General features: G+C 43.1%; 2 protein-coding genes across 12 annotated transcripts in view; both read right to left on the minus strand.

The window, feature by feature from the left end:
- LOC139010400 (protocadherin alpha-C2) overlaps positions 1 to 22845 on the minus strand; it is a 171271-nt gene that overhangs the window by 69377 nt on the left and 79049 nt on the right. Inside the window, exon 1 of one of the 11 annotated variants that reach the window (XM_070414792.1) lies at positions 17692 to 20085. The exons of the other annotated variants lie outside the window; for them this stretch is intronic. Coding sequence (XP_070270893.1) covers positions 17692 to 20085 — 2394 coding nt within the window. Of the gene's footprint in view, positions 1 to 17691; positions 20086 to 22845 lie in introns of those variants that run through there. 11 annotated transcript variants of the gene reach the window in all.
- On the minus strand, positions 183 to 2651 carry PCDHAC1 (protocadherin alpha subfamily C, 1). Its single transcript, XM_070414174.1, has one exon. The coding sequence runs from the start codon at positions 2649 to 2651 to the stop codon at positions 183 to 185; it is 2469 nt and encodes an 822-aa protein (XP_070270275.1).

Consider the following 22845-nt stretch of genomic DNA (forward strand, 5'->3'; position numbering starts at 1 on the left):
TTTTCAAAAATAAACTATATCTCCTTGAGGTCAAGAACAGTCTTTTAATACTTTTATACTCCCAGAATTCTTAGCACAGGGAGTACTAAGCAGGAGTGTTCAACTCAATGCATTAAATGTTGCCAAAGGATCATCTAATAAACATTTTAAAACATCTGCCAGTCATCTCCTGGCTAAGAAAATCAAATCCCACAAAATTTACTTACCATGGCATTGACATTTATGTGATCTTTCCTATTCCGAATCTGAATACAGGATATTGGCAAATTCAGTCCTACCCCAGTGGTCAGATTTCTCAGGTCAGCAGCACTGTACTTCCCACGCCATAGCAAACTGTTATCATCAGAACCAAGTCCCAGGGAGTCCCAATAGAGATAGGTCTGAGAAAGTCTCTCGACTGTAGTGACATCTATTGTGGCTGATGCCATGCAAGGATTCAAAGTCACCTCCCTTCCATTCCTCAGCTCCTCTGGAGAGCAACACCAGCTCCGAGAGCAATAACCTGGGCTCTGGCTCAATTTGATACACACAAAGAAAAGTAAGCACCCCAGAAATAAAAAGGAAATACAGGCCAGAGCAATTACTAAATACAGGTTCAGGGCAGAGAGGTGCCCTCCTGTTTCCCAGGCATCTTCAAAGTCTGGAAGGACCTGAGGAACAGAGTTGCTCAACAGCACACCCAGTGTGACAGAGGAGGAGAGTGGTGGGTCTCCATGGTCTCGGACCACTGCTACCACCCTCTGTTTCATTCCATCAGTGGGAAGAACTAGGCGGGCAGTACGGAGCTCTCCCATGTTGGCTGAAATTCTGAAAAGGCTAGAGTCAGAAGCCTGGGAGATGTGGTAGGAAAGCCAGGCATTGGAGCCACTGTCTGCATCCTCTGCGACTACTTTTGTGACCAAGTGTCTAGTTCTGGCAGAGCGGGGCACGATTTCTACTGGGACGGTACCATTTCTGGTCACAGGAAACAAGATGATGGGAGCATTGTCGTTCCTGTCTACCACAAACAAGTTCACAGTCACGGTTGCACTTCTGGGAGGAATGCCCCCATCCCGGGCTTCCACTTGAAAGTGAACCTCCTTGAGCTGCTCAAAGTCAAAGGAAGTTTTGGCAGTGATGGCCCCGCTGGATGATTCTACTGCCACCCAGCTAGCGGCTGCCTGCCCTTCAGAGCTAATATCCAACAGTTCATAGAAGACACGGCCATTGTTCCCTAAGTCTGGGTCCTGGGCAAACACGCGGCCTAGAGAGGCTCCAGGGCCATTGTTTTCAGCCACAAAAAGTTCCTGTCGAGGTTGAGGGAACCTTGGTGCATTGTCATTCACATCAGCAACTGACACAGTCAGTGTCCTGCGGGTGCTAAGTGGTGGCGAGCCACCGTCTGAGGCGGTGATCAGGACCTGGTATTCGCTGACCTGCTCCCGGTCCAGCGGCCCATCAGTCAGCAAACTGTAGTAATTGTCAAAAGAAGCCTTCAGCTTAAAAGGGCCTCCATTGGATATGCTACAAATGACCTTACCATTGGGACCGAGGTCCTCATCCCTTACACTGAGGAGAGCAATCACTGTGCCGGGGGCGGTGCCCTCGGAAACCCGGCTGAAGAGAGTCAGCAGGTTCACCTCCGGGGCGTGGTCGTTCACGTCAGTCACTTCCACCAGCAGTTTGGCGGTGCTGGCCAGACCGACGGCGCCCTCATCCCTCGCCTCGATGTATGCCTCCAGCAGCGTTTCAGGAGGACCTAGCAAAGCTGCTACCCGCACCTCCCCATTTCTAGGGTGAACGTGGAAGTGGTGTCGCAGCTTTGCCTGCGTGCTGCTGCTTAAGGAGTACCGGACTTCCCCATTGGAGCCTTCGTCCGGGTCCGAGGCCTGAACTCGGACTAACACGGTACCGTTGGGTACAGTCTCTGGCACCTTGGTGCGATATACCGTGCCCTCAAATACAGGTGCATTGTCGTTTGTGTCCACCACAATGATGGTGACCTGCGCGTCCCCGGAGCGTGCGGGCCGCCCGCGGTCGTGAGCGGTGAGCACCAGCCTGTGGGAGGCGCGTTCCTCGCGATCCAGAGCTTTCTCCAGAACCAACTCTGGGAACTCGCTGCCGTCGGCCCGAGACCCCATGTCCAGGCGGAAGTGCTGGCTGGGGCTCAGGCTGTAGCTGAGCACCCCGTTGCTTCCCTCATCGGCATCTTGGGCGCTGGGGAGGGTAAAACGGGCCCCCGGCGCCAGGAACTCGGGGATGTGCAGCTGCACGTCGCGGGCGGGGAAGAGAGGCGCGTTGTCGTTGATATCCAGGACGTGGATGCGCATCTTGTGCAGCTCCAGCGGGTCCTCAAGCACCAGCTCATAGGTCAAGACGCAGGGAGCTTTGGCCCCGCAAAGCCGTTCGCGGTCCGCCGGCTCTCGGACCACCAAGCTACCGCTGGCCAGGTCCACCCCGAAGTAGGGCCCGTCGTGGCTGGAAAGGAAGCGAAAGTTCCGCCTGGACAGAACCGCCGCTGACAGCCGCAGGTCCGCGGTGACATTGCCTACGGCCACGCCCCGCGGAGTCTCCTCCAACACTGAGTATTCGAGTTGTCCCGCGGCAGCGCCACAGGAGACCCACACACACAGAACCGCCACCCTCCAGCCCACCACCCTCCCTGTTGGCATCCTCGCTCCACCAGCGATGGCCCGGGACCATGCTCCGCACTCCCGGAGAGCACGGGCCGTGGTAAAGAGCAAGGGCCGCCGGCGCCGCTCGGCTTAGAGGTGCAGAGACCGCCGACGTTCTGCCTTCTAGATGCCGGGATTGCCCGGGACTGGCCGGCGGGGAGCTCGCCTGGCTAGAGCCGAGGCTTGGCAGCCGTCTGGGGAAGCGCAGCGGGCCGTGTGCGGAGGAGCGCAGCGCCGCCTAGGGGTGCAGAGACGAGGTAACCCGCCGAGGTGGGGAAGCGCCGTCCGGGTAACCTGCCGGCTGGGATCGCGCCCGGAACCCAGGCAGCGGGCGCCCGGCAGGCAAGGAAGACGCTCGGAGAACCTAACACAGCTTGGCTTCATCGGTGTTTCCTAGGACACCGCCCCGAGACCGCCCCGGCCTTAGCCTCCACAAACTCCGCCTGAAGACAGCTTGTAACTCGGACCGAGCTCGGCTGGGCATCTCTCGCCCACTGTTAGAGAGCGGAGCGTTCAGTCGGGGAACCGCGGACCCCCTAAATGCGCGCAAGAGCGCGGAACTCCGAGAGGAAGCTCCCCGCGGGGATGATGAGAGGCGGAACCTTGACCGTGAACGAACACCGCTTCGAGACTTACGGAAACAGCAGCCCCGATCCTCGTGCTGTGGTACATTCGTGCTGGATGCCCAGCCTCTCCGCTGCGGGTTAAAGTCTCCCCGGCATCTCCGCATAATCCCAGGAGCCCCCAAGATTTAAACAGAGGCATCCAGCCAGGGGAACAGTGACCTCCCTAAAGCTTCCTCCGGACTCTCGCTTTGTGATGCACCAAAGTGGGAGAGTTCACGGCTTACGGTTTCTATGTTCAGCTTTTTTTCCGCGTCAGCAGTTTCTCTTTCCCCAGGAGACCCTACTGTGAGTGTTTGCTAGCGCCCGGGCGGGAGAGGGGGTCAGGAACCAGTCAATATCCAGCATCAGAAATTCAGAAAGATGGACAACTCATTCCCAAACAGGACATGAGAGGTGGAGGGGAGAGGAAGTACTGAGATACTATCCAGAGTGTGACCAGGAAACTACTCCATGAATATTTTGAAAACAGCAATGAGGCAGGGTAAGAACAGGCTAGATGCCTATACTTTCTCCATCTTCTTTTTTTTCTTTCCATTTTTTTTTATTTTAGAGAGAGAGAGGGAAAGAGGAAGGAAGAGAGAAAGAAACATTGACTTGCTGTTCCACTTATTCATGCATTCATTGGTTGATTCTAGTATGTGCCCTAACCCGGGATCAAACCCGCAACCTTGGCTTATCAGGAAGCCACTCCAAACCAGCTGAACTACCCAGCAAGGGCCTTCATCTTTGTTTTTAAGCCAGTCTTCTGCACAGAAATCCTAGTCTTCCGTTCTATTAAAAAGGACTGTGAGCTACAAGTAATACCTCCAAATTCTGCCTAGCTCCCTACAACCAGTGGCTTTCCCTGAGATGGAGACAAGATGAAAAAAGAAACTGACTTAAGTTACTATTAAACACTAAATTCCTCAATTAAATCCTTCTTTTAATACAACTGCAGTATTCAAAGTCCTAAGAACCAAAATTTGAAAGACAAAAGCTGACTACAAGTCAAGAATTGAAGCTTTCAGGGCATTCTATTTTCTGATCAGAAAACTGCCTGAATATTGTTAATTATTGAAACTGAATGCAGGATACATGGAGGTTAATTGCATCATTCTCTCCACTCTAGTGTATGTTTGAATATTTCTAAAATAACTTTTTAATTGATGATTAAAATGGCGGGGGTGGGGGAGACCAATCACCTCCCTGGAACATCACAAATTCATCTCTTATCTCTTCCAAGGAAGAAGAGCAGGCTGCAATACCAGGTAATATAAGCAGTAAATGCCCCTGTCTAATTTTTCTTTCTAAATTAAGGAACCAAAAACTCATCAAGTCTTGAATAAAATTAAAGCAGGAAGCATGTCAGCCCGTTGAAGGGTTAGGTAGAGTCATAGGTATAGCCATCTTTGGGGATCTTCATTAGGATGCGAAATAACTGATACAAATTAAATTTTTTCTTCACTAAATTTCAGAACCAAAACAATAATTGTCTGCTTCAATTTGTAGACAATTAGTGCCAGAGGTTACGATTTGCATTTCCATATTTTAATTTAATGCTGCTAACCAGGCTAACCTGTTTTGGGGTGAACGGTTATAATTTTCACTTTTCCCTTAGCATTAGGTGAAATACACCTGGAGAAGATGTACTCAACTTCTGGAAGGCCCCAACTTTTAGCATTCAAGCTCCCAATTATACTGGGTTTAGGAACTCTGAGCTGTATCCAGGGTAGTATGTGTGTGTGGGGGGGGGGGGGAGATTAGGAAGAGGGGGAAAGGAAAAACTCATCTTGACAAATACTCTTCCCCCTTCACACACTTCTCAGACTTTGGGCTTCCCTTTTTCTTACTTCTCTAAACTTGGCACTGGTGTCTAATTTCAAAGATTTAATTTGTGCCAAAAATAAGAGGGTAGCACTCACCTAGTGGAATTTGTTCCACCATCTGCCTCCATATGTTTAGGCATAACTGTGATTTATGGGAAAGCATATTTACTCAAATACAATGGAATTTGTGGGAAAGAAATATTTAGGAGATATTTGGAAATCCCATAGATGAGAAAGTCTCAAAAATTTTTCCTTTTGTATAAGATGACTAGGTAAACACTAAAATCATGAATTAACAAAATATTTCTTTAGCAGAACCTTTCCTTTCTGACATATCATTTTGCCATTTCATGGCATTATCCATAGTTTCTTATAATTGAGGCATTTTTAATTTTTTAATTAGGTACAAGTACAACTTTAAATGGACTTGATGCAAAAACACAGTCCTGATTTCTGCTTGGGTTCTATTGCCAAGATTATTATTATAAAGCTCTCCCACCAAACTTGGCCTTAAACTGTAAGTTCAAAAGATTTCTAGGCATATGCATAAACTCCTGTTAGACATCTTGAGGTCAAACAAACAAACAAAAACAGTAAATCTATACTCACTGAAGAGTTTTTCAGCAAAAGAATAGTATACTTTAAGCAAAATTTCTTAGTGCTTAAGATGACTCCCTGGGAGTATATTGTGTACTTATGAAAACTAAAGGATACGACATCACAAATTTTAATCTAATAAAATAGCTTAATGAAGTTTCCAAAACAAATCCAACAGAGTGGGAATTCTTTGTATCACTGTGTCATTCTTTTTTTTTTACTTGAACCCTTTACCAATGACACAGTACTACATAATTTCTTTCTCAGATTTCTAGTGCTAAGGAACTAGTTTCTCTCCATGACAGAGCCCCATGAACTAGTAAAATGTCTTGGATCTTTCTTCATGAATCTTCACTCTAATTAATTCTATGCTGTATTTACTTTCTACTTTCTATAATCATGTGCCAATTTTTTTAAATTACCTTTTTCTAAAAATATTTTTCCATTTCATCTTTGAAGTGTAACCCTCAGAACTTAAAATCATACTCCAGGTTGGTCAAATCAGATCCAAGAAGAGACGATCTAGTTCATTGATTTTAAATAGCACATATCAAGTAATGGAGTCTAAAGTTGCACCTGGGCCCTGGCCAGTGTGGCTCAGTTGGTTGGGCATTATCCTGTGCATCAAAAGGTTGATGATTCCATTCCCAATTAGGGCACATGCCCAGGGTTTCAAGCTTGATTGTAGTAAGGGGTGTGCAGGGGGGGCAGCTAATCAATGTTTCTCTCCCTCTCCCTTCCACTCTCTCTAAAAATCAATTAAAAAGTCAATCATTTTAAAAATTTTATTGATTTTTAGAAAGAGAATGGAAGAGTGAGAGAGAGACATCGATGTGTAAGAGAAACATTGTCGATTGCCTCTTGCAGGCACTCTAAGGGTCAAACCTGAAACCTGGGCATGTGGCCTGACCTGGAAGGGAACCTGCCACCTTTTGGTGTATGGGAAGATGCTCTCACCAACTGAGGCAGCCAGGGCTGCATCTGGTTCTTACACAGTTACATCACATACTTTTTCATGATGGATTGAAAACTAAAATAAACACCCATTTTTTTCTAGATGCTACTAAACCACACATCAAAAAGTTCTAGACTTTTATACTTACTTTTTTTTGTTACTTAAATTTGTTTAATGCCTGGTCTAATCACATAATATGTTTTACCTACATCCAAATTTCATATTCCTAAATATTTGGTAAGCAGTCACACTAGATGTTCTTCTGAGCTACAGATGAAATTTTTCATCAAGTGTGGCTGAAAAGAAAGGCCTGCAATTACTACCAACCAAGCTACCTGACACCAGTTTATTAGATGGTGTCTAACCTGAAATAAAAATTTGACAAAGATACTAACAGTCTCCAAAAATGAATCTATGCAAATCTCATATAATAGTTTCCAAAAATGCTAAACAAAATATTGCCAGGTCACCATTACGATAGATGCTTAAAAGAAATTTGATAAATGAACAATATAAACTGATGAACAAAAACAGATCCAGAGACAGAGAAGCATCAATCAGACTGTCAAACCTCAGAGGGAAGGGGAGGGTGGGGGTAAGTGGGAGAGATCAACCAAAGGACTTGTATGCATGCATATAAGCATAATCAATGAACACAGACACCAGGGGGGTAAAGGGGCATGAGTGCGGGGGAGGGCAATGGGGAGATAAGGACACATATGTAATACCTTAATCTATAAAGGAAATTTTTTTAAAAAGAAATTTGATAAGAATTTGGCAAACATCACAAAACAATGGTCATCTTCATTTTACGCAGTAAAACACCAGAATTATTCCCATCAAAAGCCATGAACATAATGCAGGACACTTCAGGTCACACTTATTATTCAATACTGACTTGGATACCCTAGTCAAAACAAGATAAGGAAATGTGTGTGCGTTTTAGAAAAGAGAATAAAATATATTGTTAGATGATACATTTATAGGTAATATAATTTCCTACTCATAAAATCACAGAGAATTACAAAAAATAATTAAAACGAAAAAGAGTTCAATGAGATGATTACCTTAAAAATAAAAAAACTAGCTTTCATACATACCTGCAATAACTAGACAAAAAGTGGGATTTCTACCAATCATGGACAAATGAAAATGGAGATTTTAATGTCTCTCCTTCTCCATGAAACCAACCAAAAATAATAAAATGTACAGCCAAGCCCAAGCTGGTTTGGCTCAGTGGATAGAGTGTCAACCTTCGGAGTGAAGGGTTCTGGGTTCAATTCTGGTCTAGGGCACATGCCTGGGTTGTGGGCTCAATCTCCAGTAGGGGGTGTGCAGGAGGCCAATCAATTATTCTCTCTCATCATTGATGTTTCTATCTCTCTCTCCCTGTCCCTTCCTCTCTGAAATCAATAAAAATATATTTTTTAAACTTTGCAGCTGTGCCCTAGCCAATTTGGCTTAGTGGATAGAGCATCAGCCTGTGGACTGAAGGATCCCGTGTTTGAGTCCAGTCAAGGGCACATGCCTGGGTTGTGGACTCGATCCCCATGGTGGGCATGCAGAAGGCAGCTGATTAATGATTCTCTCTCATCATTGATGTTTCTATCTCTCTCTCCCTCTCCCTTCCTCTCTGAATTCAATAAAAATATATATTTTTTTAAATAAATAAAATAAAACTTTGCAGATGTACTCTAATCTTGCTTTTTAAAAAAGAATACTTTAGAAGGAATCAATAGCAGGTTAGATAAAGGAGAGGATCAAGTCAGCAATTTGGAAGACAGTGTAGCAAAAACACCCAATCAGAACAGCAAAAAGAAAAAAGAATTTTTAAAAATGAGGATAGCTTAAGGGACCTCTGGGATATTGTCAAGCATAAAAACATCCACATCCTGAAGGAGAAGAGAGACAGCAAGGGATTGAGAACCTATTTGAAAAAATAATGACTGAAAAGTTTCCTAACCTGGTGAAGAAAAAAGACACACAAGTCCAGGAAGCAGAGAGTCCTAAACAAGATGAACCCAAAAAGGTCCACACCAAGACACATCATAATTAAAATGGCAAATGTTAATGACAAAGATAGAATCTTAAAAGCAGCATGAAAAAGACAGTTAATTACAAGGGAGCTCCTATAAGATTGTCAGCTGATTTCTTAACAGAAACATTTCAGGTCAGAAGGGATTGACATGAAATATTCAAAGTGATAAAAAGCAAAAACCTACAATCAACACTACTCTACCCAGCAAGACTATTACTTATTATTTAAAAATTGAATGTGAAATAAAGCTCTTCCCAGACAAGAAAAAGATAACAGAGTTCATTACCACCATACCAGCATTACAAAAAATGTTAAAGGGTCTTTCTTAAGAAAAAGAAAGAAAAGAGAGGAACATAGTTATAAAGAATAAAGTGGTACAAATACACTGTATCTACAATTATTTAATTTAGCCTTTCCTTTGAGTATTATATTACAAGCATTTTAATATGTCATTGACATGCCTGTCAATCTTTTCCTTTGTGATTTCATCTGCTACTTCAAGCCTTAGAGAATTGTAATCTCTGTGGATTTTTCTTAGTTTCAATAAAGTACAATGTCTCTTCCACACCTCCTTTTCTCATCCTTTCCTTGAACTTTGCTTTAAATATTGTTTGTTTTAGATATACCTCAAGGCAGATTTACTTTTAAGCCTCAATCTCTTGTTTATATCACACATATAAAGGATTCAGACAAGGGGTAATCATATTTTAATTTACTAGGATTTATGAGTAAAGGTTATAGGAATTGTGCTTGTTCAACTCTGACACTGAATCAGCTTATTGGTGTGGGTGAGAAGATTGGCAAACTTTAAAAGACTTAAAGTAGATGAAAGGATAGATACTATTCACCAACTGTTCTCCATTTCTGTTAAGAGTTAAAGGAAACGAGTCGGCCTGGTGGTCAAATCCCTCTAGGGTTAACTACAACAATTAAGGCTTGGCTAGAACAAGACTGCACACAGAGACCACAAGGGGGTGCACCAAGAAAGCATAAAAGATGCGGAGACAAAAAAACATGACAGAAATGGAGGATATGGAGCTAAGAATCGCAATTTTGAGGGCTTGCCATAAATTTGTGCAGAGCCTCACGAAAACTAATGAGACCCTCGATGCTACGATAAAGAAATTAGAAAGTAAGCATACATGGACTGAAATAAAGAATATTATACCCAATAGCAGATCAGAGGAGCACAAGAATCAAACCAAAGATTCGACAAAAAACACCCAATTGGAAAAGCAAAATGAAAAAAGAATCCGAAAGTGTGAAGATAGTGTAAGGAGCCTCTGGGATAGCTTTAAGCGGACTAATATCAGAGTCATTGGAGTGCCAGAAGACGAGAGACAGCAAGATATTGAAAACCTATTTCAAGAAATAATGGCAGAAAACTTCCCCCACCTGGAGAAAGAAATGGACTTACAGGTCCAAGAAGCGCAGAGAACCCCAAACAAAAGGAATCCAAAGAGGACCACACCAAGACACATCATCATTAAAATGCCAAGAGCAAAAGACAAAGAGAAAATCTTAAAAGCAGCAAGAGAAAGAAACTCAGTTACCTACAAGGGAATACCCATACTACTGTCAGCTGATTTCTCAACAGAAACTTTGCAGGCCAGAAGGGAATGGCAAGAAATATTCAAAGTGCTGAATACCAAGAACCTACAACCAAGATTACTTTATCCAGCAAAGCTATCATTCAGAATTGAAGGTCAGATAAAGAGCTTCACAGATAAGGAAAAACTAAAGGAGTTCATCACCGCCAAACCAGTATTATATGAAATGCTGAAAGGTATCCTTTAAGAAGAGGAAGAAGAAGAAAAAGGTAAAGATACAAATTATGAACAACAAATATGCATCTATCAACAAATGAATCTAAGAATCAAGTGAATAAATAACCTGATGTACAGAATGAACTGGTGACTATAATGAATCAGGGACATAGAAAGGGAATGGACTGACTATTCTTGGGGGAAAAGGGATGTGGGAGATGCGGGAAGTGACTGGACAAAAATCATGCACCTATGGATGAACTCAGTGGGTGGGGAGTGAGGGTGGAGGGTGGGGTGGGAGCTGGAAGGAGGGGAGTTATGGGGGGAAAAAAGAGGAACAAAGGTAATAATCTGAACAATAAAGATTTATAAAAAAAAAAGAGTTAAAGGAAATGTATATATTAGAGTAAGAACAACTTAGGTTTGAAAATATAGAATTGTTACACAGGTATCAGAATTAATATATTGAGTTCTGTTATGAAGAGAGACTGAAAGAAAAATTAAGTTGGTCTTGCCTAGATTGCAAAATTACAGACTCTGTAATGATTTTATTTTATTTTATTTTTTTAAATATATTTTATTGATGTTTTACAGAGATGAAGGGAGAGGGATAGAGAGTTAGAAACATCAATCAGCTGCCTCCTGCACACTCCCCACCGGGTATGTGCCCGCAACCAAGGTACATGCCCTTGGCCGGAATCGAACCTGGGACCCTTCAGTCCGAAGGCCGACGCTCTATCCACTGAGCCAAACCGGTTAGGGCGAGTTTTATTTTTTAAATAGATTTTTATTGATTTCAGAGAGGGAGAGAGAGAGAGAGGGAAACATCAATGATGAGAGAGAATCATTGATCAGCTGCCTCCAGTATGCCCCCTACTGGGATCGAGCCTGCAACCCGGGCATGTGCCCTTGACTGGAATCGAACCCAGGACCCCTCAGTCCCCAGGCAGACGCTCTGTCCATTGAGCCAAACCAGCCAGGGCCTCTGTAATGATTTTAAATATTTATATAGCATTTTGTAGTTTACAAAACAATTCCCCATAATTATTTTATCTGATTCTCATAGCAGCCATGTGAAGTAGGCATATATCCACTTAAGGATGAGGAAACTGACTTACTGAATTTCAAAGTTACAAAGTTGTACAACTTGCTCTCTTTTAAAAATGTTTTTTATGGGACATAAGGAAGGCCAAGAGACATATGAAAACATGCTCGAAGTCACTAATCATCCGAGAGATGCAAATCAAAATGACAAGGAGGTGCCATCTCACACCAGTCAGAATGGCTATTATCAATGAGTCAGCAAAGGACAAGTGCTGGAGAGAATGTGGAGAAAAAGGAACCCTCCTTCACTGCTGGTGGGAATGCAGACTGGTGCAGCCACTGTGGAGAACAGTATGGAGTTTCCTCAAAAAACTAAAAATGGAACTTCCATTTGACCCAGTGATCCCACTTCTAGGAATATATCCCAAGAAACCAGAAACACCAATCAGAAAGGATATATGCACCCCTATGTTTGTAGCAGCACAATTTACAATAGCTAAGATTTGGAATCAGCCTAAGTGCCCATCAGCAGAAGAGTGGATTAAAAAACTTTGGCACATCTATGCAATGGAATACTATGCCGCAATAAAAAGGAAGAAACTCCTACCATTTGAAACTGCATGGATGGAACTGGAGAGCATTATGCTAAGTGAAATAAGTCAGTCAGAGAAAGATAAATATCACATGATCTCACTCATTTGTGGACTATAATGAACAACATAAACCGATGAACAAAAACAGATCTAGAGGCAGAGAAGCATTTTTCAGATGCTCAAATCTCAGAGGGAAGGTAGGGGAGGATGGGGGTAAAGGGAAGAGATCAACCAAAGGACTTGAATGCATGCATATAAGTCTAACCAATGGACACAGACACCAGGGGAGTGAGGGCATGAGTGCGGGGTGGGGGGCAATGGGAGGATAAGGACACATATGTAATACCTTAATCAATAAAGAATAATAAAGAAGAGAAACCAAGATGGCGGCATAGGTTAATGCTGGAGTTTGCTGCCTTGAACAACCACTTCAAAAATACAACTAAAAGACGGAACAGACATCATCCAGAACCACAGGAAGACTGGCTTAGTGGAAGTTCTACAACTAGGAGGAAAGAGAAAAGCATACTGAGACTCAGAGGAGGCGCAGTGCTGAAGTAAAATACTGAGGTGCGGAGTGCATGCGGAGCGGGCTGGTGACTAAGGGCGCGGTTGTCTGTTTCAATCGGGAGGGAGCCTCAGACTCTGAGCTCCAGATACAGGCGAGTCTCTAGGGACCCAGACTCAAATGGGAGAAGCGGGACTGTCTGGCTTTGGTCGGAACTCAAAGGCAGCTTTCTCTCCAAGGTTTGCAGCGGTTGCTGGGACTCTGAGAGGCAGAGCCCCTGGGGACGAACCAAGAGCAGCCATAACTGCTCGCTCCACCCGCCCTGTAGATCCCCTGGGACCCGCCCCGCTCAAGCCCTGCACAGAGGCATTTGCCGGATAGCCTCAGGCAAAGGCTAGATTAGCACCTCCCTAAGGACAGTAGTTCTCCCACTGCAGACACAGCTGATTCACACAGCCAGTTGGCCTGGGAGTCAAATCTCCCCTAGTATTACCTACAACAACCAAGCCTTAACTACAACAAGATTGTGCACAAAGACCACTAGGGGGTGCACCAAGAAAGCATAAAAAATGCAGAGACAAAGAAACAGGACACAGATGTCAGAATTGGAGGATATGGAGCTCAAAACCGCACTCTTAAGGTCTTTCAATAATTTTCTAGAAACTGCCGATAAACGTAATGAGATCTACAAGAAATCTAATGAGACTCTCGATGTTGTGATAAAGAACCAACTAGAAATTAAGCATACACTGAATGAAATAAAGAATATTATACAGACACCCAACAGCAGACCAGAGGAGCACGAGAATCAAGTCAAAGATTTGAAATGCGAAGAAGCAAAAAACACCCAACCAGAAAAGCAAAATGAAAAAAGAATCCGAAAATACGAAGATAGTGTAACGAGCCTCTGGGACAGCTTCAAGCGTACCAACATCAGAATTATAGGGGTGCCAGAAGATGAGAGACAGCAAGATATTGAAAACCTATTTCAAGAAATAATGACAGAAAACTTCCCCTACCTGGTGAAAGAAATAGACTTACAAGTCCAGGAAGCGCAGAGAACCCCAAACAAAAGGAATCCAAAGAGGACCACACCAAGACACATCATCATTAAAATGCCAAGAGCAAAAGACAAAGAGAGAATCTTAAAAGCAGCAAGAGAAAGAAACTCAGTTACCTACAAGGGAATACCCATATGACTGTCAGCTGATTTCTCAACAGAAACTTTGCAGGCCAGAAGGGAGTGGCAAGAAATATTCAAAGTGATGAATACCAAGAACCTACAACCAAGATTACTTTATCCAGCAAAGCTATCATTCAGAAGTGAAGGTCAGATAAAGAGCTTCACAGATAAGGAAAAGCTAAAGGAGTTCATCACCACCAAACCAGTATTATATGAAATGCTGAAAGGTATCCTTTAAGAAGAGGAAGAAGAAGAAAAAGGTAAAGATACAAATTATGAACAACAACTACACATCTATCAACAAGTGAATCTAAGAATCAAGTGAATAAATAATCTGATGTACAGAATGAACTGGTGATTATAATGAATCAGGGACATAGAAAGGGAATGGACTGACTATTCTTGGGGGGGAAAGGGGTGTGGGAGATTCGGGAAGAGACTGGACAAAAATCGTGCACCTATGGATGAGGAGAGTGGGTGGGGAGTGAGGGCGGAGGGTGGGGTGGGAACTGGGAGGAGGGGAGTTATGGGGGGGAAAAAAGGAACAAATGTAATAATCTGAACAATAAAGATTTAATTTTAAAAAATAAAAAATAAAAAATAATAATAAAAAAGAATAAAGTGGTAATAAATACATACCTATCAATAATTACTAAAATGTAAAGGAATTATATTCTCCAATCAAATGACATGGGTAGGCTGAATGAATAAGAAAACAAGACCTACATGTATGCTGTCTATAAGAGACCTATCTCAGAAAGAAAGACTGAAAGTAAATGGGTAGAAAAAGATATTTCATGCAGCCGAAACCGGTTTGGCTCAGTGGATAGAGCGTCGGCTTGCGGACTGAAAGGTCCCAGGTTCGATTCTGGTCAAGGGCATGTACCTGGGTTGCGGGCACATCCCCAGTAGGAGATGTGCAGGAGGCAGCTGATCGATGTTTCTCTCTCATCGATGCTTCTAACTCTCTATCTCTCTCCCTTCCTCTCTGTAAAAAATCAATAAAATATATTTTTAAAAAAAAGATATTTCATGCAAATGGAAATGGAAAAAAAAGCTGGGGTAGCAATACCTATATCAGACAAAATAGACTTTAAAACAAAGACTATAAGAGAGAAAGAATGACATTACATAATAAAAGGACCAATCCAACAAGAGGATAAATAACCTTTGTAAATATTTATGTACCCAACATAGAAGCACCTAACTATATAAGGCATATCTTGATGGACATAAAAGAGAGAGTAACAGTAATACAGTCATAGAAGTATATTTTAACACCCCACTGACATCAATGAATAAATCTTTCAGGCAGAAAATCAACAAGAAAACAGCAGTCTTAAAGGACACACTAGGCCAAAAAAATTCAATTGATCTTTTCAGAGTATTTCACCCCAAAGCTACAGAATATACATTATTTCCAGGTGCACCTAGAACATTTTCTAGAATAGACCTCATGTTAGGACACAAAACAAGTCTCAATAAATTTAAGAAGATTAAAATCATGTAAAGCATTTTCTCCTACCACAATGATATAAAACTAGAAGTCAATTACAAGAAAAAAACTGAAAAACACACAAACACATGGAGGCTAAATAACATGTTACTAAACAATAAATGGGTTGACATTCATTTCTTTTTTTAAAAGAAATAAAAAGATACCTTGAGACAAATGGAAATGAAAAAACAATAACCCAAAATCTGTGAAACCCAGCAACAGCAATCGTAAGAGGGAAATTTATAGCATGACAGGCCAACCTCAAGAAATAAGAAAATTTACACCTAAGAGAATGATATAACTTTACACCTAAAAGAACTAGAAAAGCAACAACAAACAAAGCCCAAAGGAAATATAAGAAAGAAAATAGTAAAGATAAGAATGGAAATAAATTAAATAGAATCTTAAAAAATTACAAAAGAGCAATGAAAACAAGAGCTGGTTCTTTGAAAAGATAAACTAGATTGATCAACATTTAACCAGACTCATCAAGAAGAAAAAAAGAGAGGTCCCAAATAAATAAAATGATATATGAAAGAGAAGAAGTAAACCGAACACCACATAAATACAAAGGATTATAAGAAAATATTACAAATAACTATATGCCAACAAATTGGGCAATAGGGAAGAAATGGATAAACTCCTAGAAACATACAATTTTCCAAAACTGAATCCAGAGTAAACAGAAAATCTAAACAGACCAATTACAACTAACAAAATTGAAGCTGTACTTAAAAAAAACTCCCAACCAACAAAAGTCTTATGGTACGTATATATAAATACTACTCAGTCATCAGAAAAGACATTTACAACAACATGGATGGATCTTGAGAATATCATGATCTCGCTCATATGTGGAATCCAATGAACAAAATAAACTGTTGAACAAAATAGATCCAAAGACATAGAAGCATGGAATAGACTGTGGTATCTCAGATGGAAGGCAGGGGAGGGTGAGTAGGTGGAAAGAGATCAACCAAAGAACTTGTATACACATATGAATAACCTATGGACACAGACAATAGGGTGGTTAAGGCCTAGGGTAGGGGTTGGGGCGGGCTAGAAGAGGTCAATGGTGGGGGGGTGAAAGAAGGGGATATATGCAATACTTTCAACAATAAAGATATTTTTAAAAATGTAAAATACATGTAGAATTAAAATAAGTGACAATAGCAGCATATGGGTTGGGGAGTTGGCAAATATATTATCCAGGTTTTAAAAAAAAGTACATATGCCCTGGCTGGTTTGGCTCGGTGGATAGAGCATCGGCCTGCGGACTGAAGGGTCCCAGGTTCGATTCCAGTCAAGGGCATGTACCTGGGTTGCAGGCACATCCCCAGTGGGGAGTGTGCAGGAGGCAGCTGGTCGATGTTTCTCTCTCATCGATGTTTCTAACTCTCTATCCCTCTCCCTTCCTCTCTGTAAAAAATCAATAAAATATATTTTTTAAAAGGTGATACTGTTTAAAAAAAAAAAGTACATCATTGTCCATGACTTGTATTGTTTACCCAATCTATAAAAAACCAGTGGCCGGAACGCGGGAACGACCAAATGAGCGGTCCCATTAGTTGCATTGATGGGTCCCCCCGCAGCAGCGGAAGGGACTCTGGGTCTTACACGATTTTGCGTGCTGAGCCTCTAGTAATAATAATAAAATTTTATGGTGATGAAATGCTTATACATGTGCCAATGAAATGTGAAAGGAAAATCACATCAGATATGAAAACCTGACAGGGAAATGCTGATGTGCCTAGAGGAAAACACAGAGGGACCAACACAAGGCTTTCTGGGTTTTATGGTTTTGGTTTTGGTTTTTTAATATATTTTAATGATTTCAGAAAGGAAGGGAGAGGAAGAGAGAGCGATGGAAACATCAATGATGAGAAAGAATCATTGATCAGTGGCCTCCCGCAGGCCCCCTACTGGAGATCGAGCGCAAAACCCGGGCATGTGCCCTTGACTGGAATCAAAGCCTGGACCTTTCAGTCCGCAGGCTGATGCTCTATCCACTGAGCCAAACCAGCTAGGGCAAGGCTTTTTGTTTTTTAATGCACCTCTTAAAAAGACGTTTATATAAAAAGTTTTTATACTCTTTAAAATAACATGTATGTGGGTATATTATAAATGTTTAAAATAGATTTAAAATTTTTAAATTGTGGTTAGCTTCATTTAAATGTTTTCTAAATGCTTAAGTATTCGCAATATGTTGTTTCTTACAAATGCTCACATACTCAATATTTACCAACTATTAAGAATACAACAAAAACTGTTTTTGACTTAAGATTTCTGACTAGAGAATAAACTCATATGTCAATAACACTCATTAAATACCATAACGACGACCAGATAATTTAAAGATTAACCTTAAAGCAAAAAAGGTGAGGAAGAGAGTAAATTGAAAGACAACTTTACATACGAACTCACCTCTTTCAAATGTTCTAAATCTGCTTCGTTTTCACCTGTTCCCTCTGAAGAAATCAGACAAGGAGGTAGGCTGGGACTGAAGGCCATGAGGTCCGTCTTGGGCGGCCCCTCCCCAGAGCACACCCTCTGCCGCCTCTGCTGTGAGTAAGACCAGCTGCCCACCGCGCTGGAGCACACCAGCACCGGCTTCCCCGGCCCGCACCCGCCTTCGGTGGGAGGCGTCGAGCACCGCAGAGCCGTGTACAGAATCAGCGTGAGCACCAGCAGGCTGGACACCGCGCAGATGGCGATGATCAGGTACACGTTCACGTCCAACAGCGCCACCTCTGGGCCCGTGACCCCCGCCAACATTCCCGACGAGGCTTTAGGCGCCTGGCCGCTGTCCACCAGCGACAGCAGCACAGTGGCGGTGGCCATAAGCGCCGGCTCGCCATGGTCCTTCACCAGCACCAGCAGGCGCTGCCGCGGAGACTCCGCCTCGTCCAGGGCGCGCGTCGTGCTGATCTCGCCCGTGTACAGCCCCACGCGGAACGGGCTGCGCGCACCACCCGCCGCCGGCAGCAGCTCATAGGACAGCCACGCGTTGTAGCCCGAGTCCGCGTCCACCGCGCGCACCTTCGCCACCACGTGGCCCGCGCCCACCGACCGCGACACCAGTTCAGACAGGGCGCGGCCCTCGCCGCCCGCCCCAGGCAGCAGCAGCGCGGGCGCATTGTCGTTCTCGTCCAGCACGAACACCTGCAGCGTCACGTTGCTGCCCAGAGGAGGCACGCCCGCGTCGCGCGCGCTCACCTGGAACTGCAGCAGCTCCAGCTCCTCGTGGTCCAGAGGCTGCAGCGCGTACACCTTGCCGCTCTCCGCGTGCACCGACACGTAGCTCGACAGCGCGCGCTCGCCCACCCGCCGCTCCACCAACGAGTAGGACACCAGCGCGTTCTCCTGCGCGTCCAAGTCCCGCGCCGACACCGTGAAGATGTGGCAGCCGGGCGGGTTGTTCTCCTTCACGAACACCGTGTACTCGGGCTGCGCGAACAGCGGCGCGTTGTCGTTCACGTCGGCCACCTCCACGGACAGGCTGGCTGTGGCCGACAGCGAAGGTGAGCCCCCATCCCGCGCGGTGACTACTACGGCGTAGTCCGACACGCTCTCACGGTCCAGGGCGCTGTCCAGCACCAGCGAATAGTAATTCTTGAAGGTGGACACCAGCTTAAAGGGGACATGCTGTGTTAATAAGCAGGTCACCTGTCCGTTATTGCCAGAGTCACGGTCGGACACGCTGACCAAGGCAATGACAGTGCCCACCTGAGCATCCTCTGGCACCGGGAGTGACAGAGAAGTGATAGCAACTTCTGGAGCGTTATCATTTATGTCTATTATTTCCACCAAAATGGTACAATGACCCGCCATGGGAATATTCCCCTGATCAACTGCCTCAACGGATATTTCATAAAATTTCTCTTCTTCAAAATCCAGTTTACCTTTGGTCCTAATTTCTCCACTGTTGGGATTTATGATAAATGCATTCAATACTGCAGGCGACACAGGCCTTCTAAATGAGTAGATTATATCTCCATTTATCCCATCATCAGGATCTGTGGCATTTAGCTTGAACACTAATGTTCCATTAAATGAGTTCTCTAAAACGTTCACCTTGTAAATGAATTTGTCAAATTCTGGGGCGTTGTCATTCACATCCAGAACTGTGATCAGCAGCTGAACTGTGCCGGTCAGCTCGGGTTTACCTCCATCCGTGGCTGTCAATAATAACCTATGTTCCTGAACTTCCTCTCTGTCCAATGATTTCCTCAGCACAAGTGATAACGAAGACGTTTGTCGACGGTTATGTTGTGTGTCCAAAGCGAAATAATCACTGGGATCCATTCGGTAGGTCAAAGCGGAGTTGACTCCGACATCTGCATCAGAAGCGCCATCTAGTGGAAACCGAGTTTCCGGAGGTCTAGATTCTGCAATGATTATTCTTTTCTTATTTTCAGGAAACACGGGCGGATTGTCGTTAATGTCCTTCACCTCCACCTCCACATGGAAAACCTGCAGCGGCCTCTCCACCACCACCTCCAGGTGGATGCTGCACTCCAAGCTCCGCCCGCACAGCTCCTCGCGGTCGATCCGAGAATTCACAAACAAAATGCCATTCTGCAGATTTACCTCCAGGAGATCCCCGCGGCCCTTGGACGCCACCCGAAACAGGCGGGGCATCAGCTCCGCCAGCTCCAGCCCCAGGTCCTGCGCGATGCGGCCCACGAAGGTGCCGTGCTTGGCCTCCTCGGGGACCGAGTAGTGAATCTGGCCGCTCCCTGTCTTCCAGGCTGCGAGGAGCAAAAGCGAGAACAGCAAACGTCGGGTTCCTGGGCCTCCTCGCCGGGAAAACAGCATGGTACACTCAAAAGGCTTCAGAAATATCTGAAGTATATAGAATACCTTACCTCAAACTGACTCTCAAGGTCCAATTTTACGGCCTTCTATCGCGGGAGAATTCGCTAGAGGTTTTCCACTATATGCCAAATTTTCTGCAGGAGGAAGCGGAGGCGCGTTCTTAGAGGAAAAGTTCTCAGTGAAGAGCGACACCATGCGCATGATTGTGTAAGTGTAAAATGATTCTGTCTTCATATTTTCCGTTCTGGTAGGGTGTTTTGTTTTTGTTTTTGTTTTTGTTTTACCTTTTGTGAGGTTTTTCACTGCAGATAGGTAACTGTTTTTCTTTCCAAAAGCAGTAAATCACTGTATTCTGCTCAGCATTGGTTGTTAATTGAAAAATGATTGATGAGTTCCTTTTTTCATAAGTATATTTTTGCATGTGTAAAACTTCCATGCAGAATTTTAAGAGGGGGAGTATTGTACATGGACTTTTGAAAATCAGCCTCTACTTCTGTGAAGCTTTGTAGGTTTTGGTAAGAATGTTCTTTTCCTGTAATATTTTTTGAGATCTGCTCAACACTACAGCCATGGACTCCAAATGGAAATATAACCAATCCCATAATAAAACGTATGAACATGGAAAATAATCATAAGTAATAAAACAGATTTTAAATAAATACATCATGTTTATAAATTACCCCAAACATGACTGTGAAATGTGACTAAAATATTTGTATTTTAAGTAAGTGTCCAGTGTGTGTAGGCGTTTACATGTGAATGTGTATGTAAGCATAAACACAACATTTTAGGCCATTTAGATATAACAATGCTTTAAAGTTTTGGATTCTCTTTGTATAAAACATGCCAATAACTAGCATGCCAAGAATTATGTATTTGGCGGAATATAAATTACTTATCAATAGGTTAAACTTCCCTTCCCCATCTTACACCATCACTGGGGGAAATCTTACTATCATTTAAATTGACTGATTTTCCAAGCAACAACAGGTTGACACAGATGTTAACAAAAGGAAGAGAGGAAGGGAATATTACCTTAACCTATTGCTATAACTAACATTACCAGGCCCCAAGTTCCAGGCCAAGTAGTGCTATGAAAGATATGGAATGGCTCCAATAATTCTCTTGCCTGTTCTGTGCAAACTGCAGGAAATAATAGTTGAGATCATTTCCGTATTTTTGTTCCACTCTGAAAATTTGAGTAATGTATTTGGTATTCTCTTATCTTCATCTTTATCTTCCTCTCCTGCTCCCTGACTTTTATTAACATAGCTTTATTGTTTTAAGATTTTTTTATTGAGTTTTAGAGAGAGAGAAAGGGAGAGGGAGAAACATCCATCGGATGCCTCCTGGATGCCCCCTACCAGGGATCGAACCAGCAACCAGGGCATGTGCCATGACTAGGAATTGAACCAGCAAGCTTTTGGGTGCATGAGATGATGCCCAATCAACTGAGCCACACTGGCCAGGGCAACATAGCTTTTCTCTTACAATGAGAATAACCCCTTGATTCTTTCTAATTGTTCTTGTTTATCAGGCCCTAACTTGTCTCACTTACCTTTCTACCTAATCTAGACTGCAGTCAATCATTTAAAACATACCCTTCCAGCCGAACCGGTTTTGCTCAGTAGATAGAGCATCTGCCTGCAGACTGAAAGGTCCCAGGTTCGATTCCGGTCAAGGGCATGTACCTTGGTTGCGGGCACATCCCCAGTAGGGGGCGTGCCGGAGGCAGCTGATCGGTCTCTCTCATCGATGTTTCTAACTCTCTATCCCTCTCCCTTCTTCTCTGTGAAAAATCAATAAAATATATTTTTAAAAAAATAAAAAAAATAAAACATACCCTTCCAGACACTCACCTACTTATACTATTACACCTCTAATATTTTCTTTTTTTTCACTTCATTCGTTTACTTTATCCTTTAGATAATAATGAATGAAACAGTAAAACCACATGTAGAATTAAAAAACACATTAATTATTAAGCCTGGCCAAAACCGGTTTGGTTCAGTGGATAGAGCGTCAGCCTGTGGACTGAAAGGTCCCGGGTTCGATTCCCGTCAAGGGCATGTACCTGGGTTGCGGGCACATCCCCAGTAGGAGATGTGCAGGAGGCAGCTGATCGATGTTTCTCTCTCATTGATGTTTCTAACTCTCTATCTCTCTCCCTTCCTTTCTGTAAAAAATCAATAAAATATATTTTTTAAAAAATAAAAATAAATAAAAATAAAAATAAAAAATTATTAAGCCCGATGTCCATTCCTAATACTTCCTTTTCTGTATATTTTAACATATCAATAAAATGATTTGCTAATATCAATTACATTAAATTAATAGCAAAATAATTTTGAGTCCGTGTTTTTTGTTTGTATAGGATAAATACAAAAATTATTTAATCAACTCTAATGTTTTCTTTAGCTTCCAGCACACAGCCTAACTACCCATTTTCTTCATATCAAGCTTCTCAGTATAAGATAGTCATTTAGTCATGAGACTTTATTCTCTATAGGTTTACTCTCACTTTTACTTCAATTGGGCCCTCAGATGAATGCATAATTAACTATTCCCAGACACCTACAAAGATTCCTCCATATTCTTTTCCCTCTTGTCTCAAATTCTCAACCTCTTTCCCACCAACTGGTTCTCAGAGGATTTACCCAAAGTAATAAGTCATCAATATGAACTCAATGTCTCTCTTCTTATATCAACACTAGAGTCCCAGTGCACGAAATTTGTGCCGGGGGAGGTGGGGTCCTTCAG

The sequence above is a fragment of the Myotis yumanensis genome, unplaced genomic scaffold, assembly GCF_028538775.1.
Source record: "Myotis yumanensis isolate MYYU_CA2020_CCGP unplaced genomic scaffold, mMyoYum1.0.hap1 SCAF_5, whole genome shotgun sequence".
NCBI classification, from domain to species: Eukaryota; Metazoa; Chordata; class Mammalia; order Chiroptera; family Vespertilionidae; genus Myotis; species Myotis yumanensis.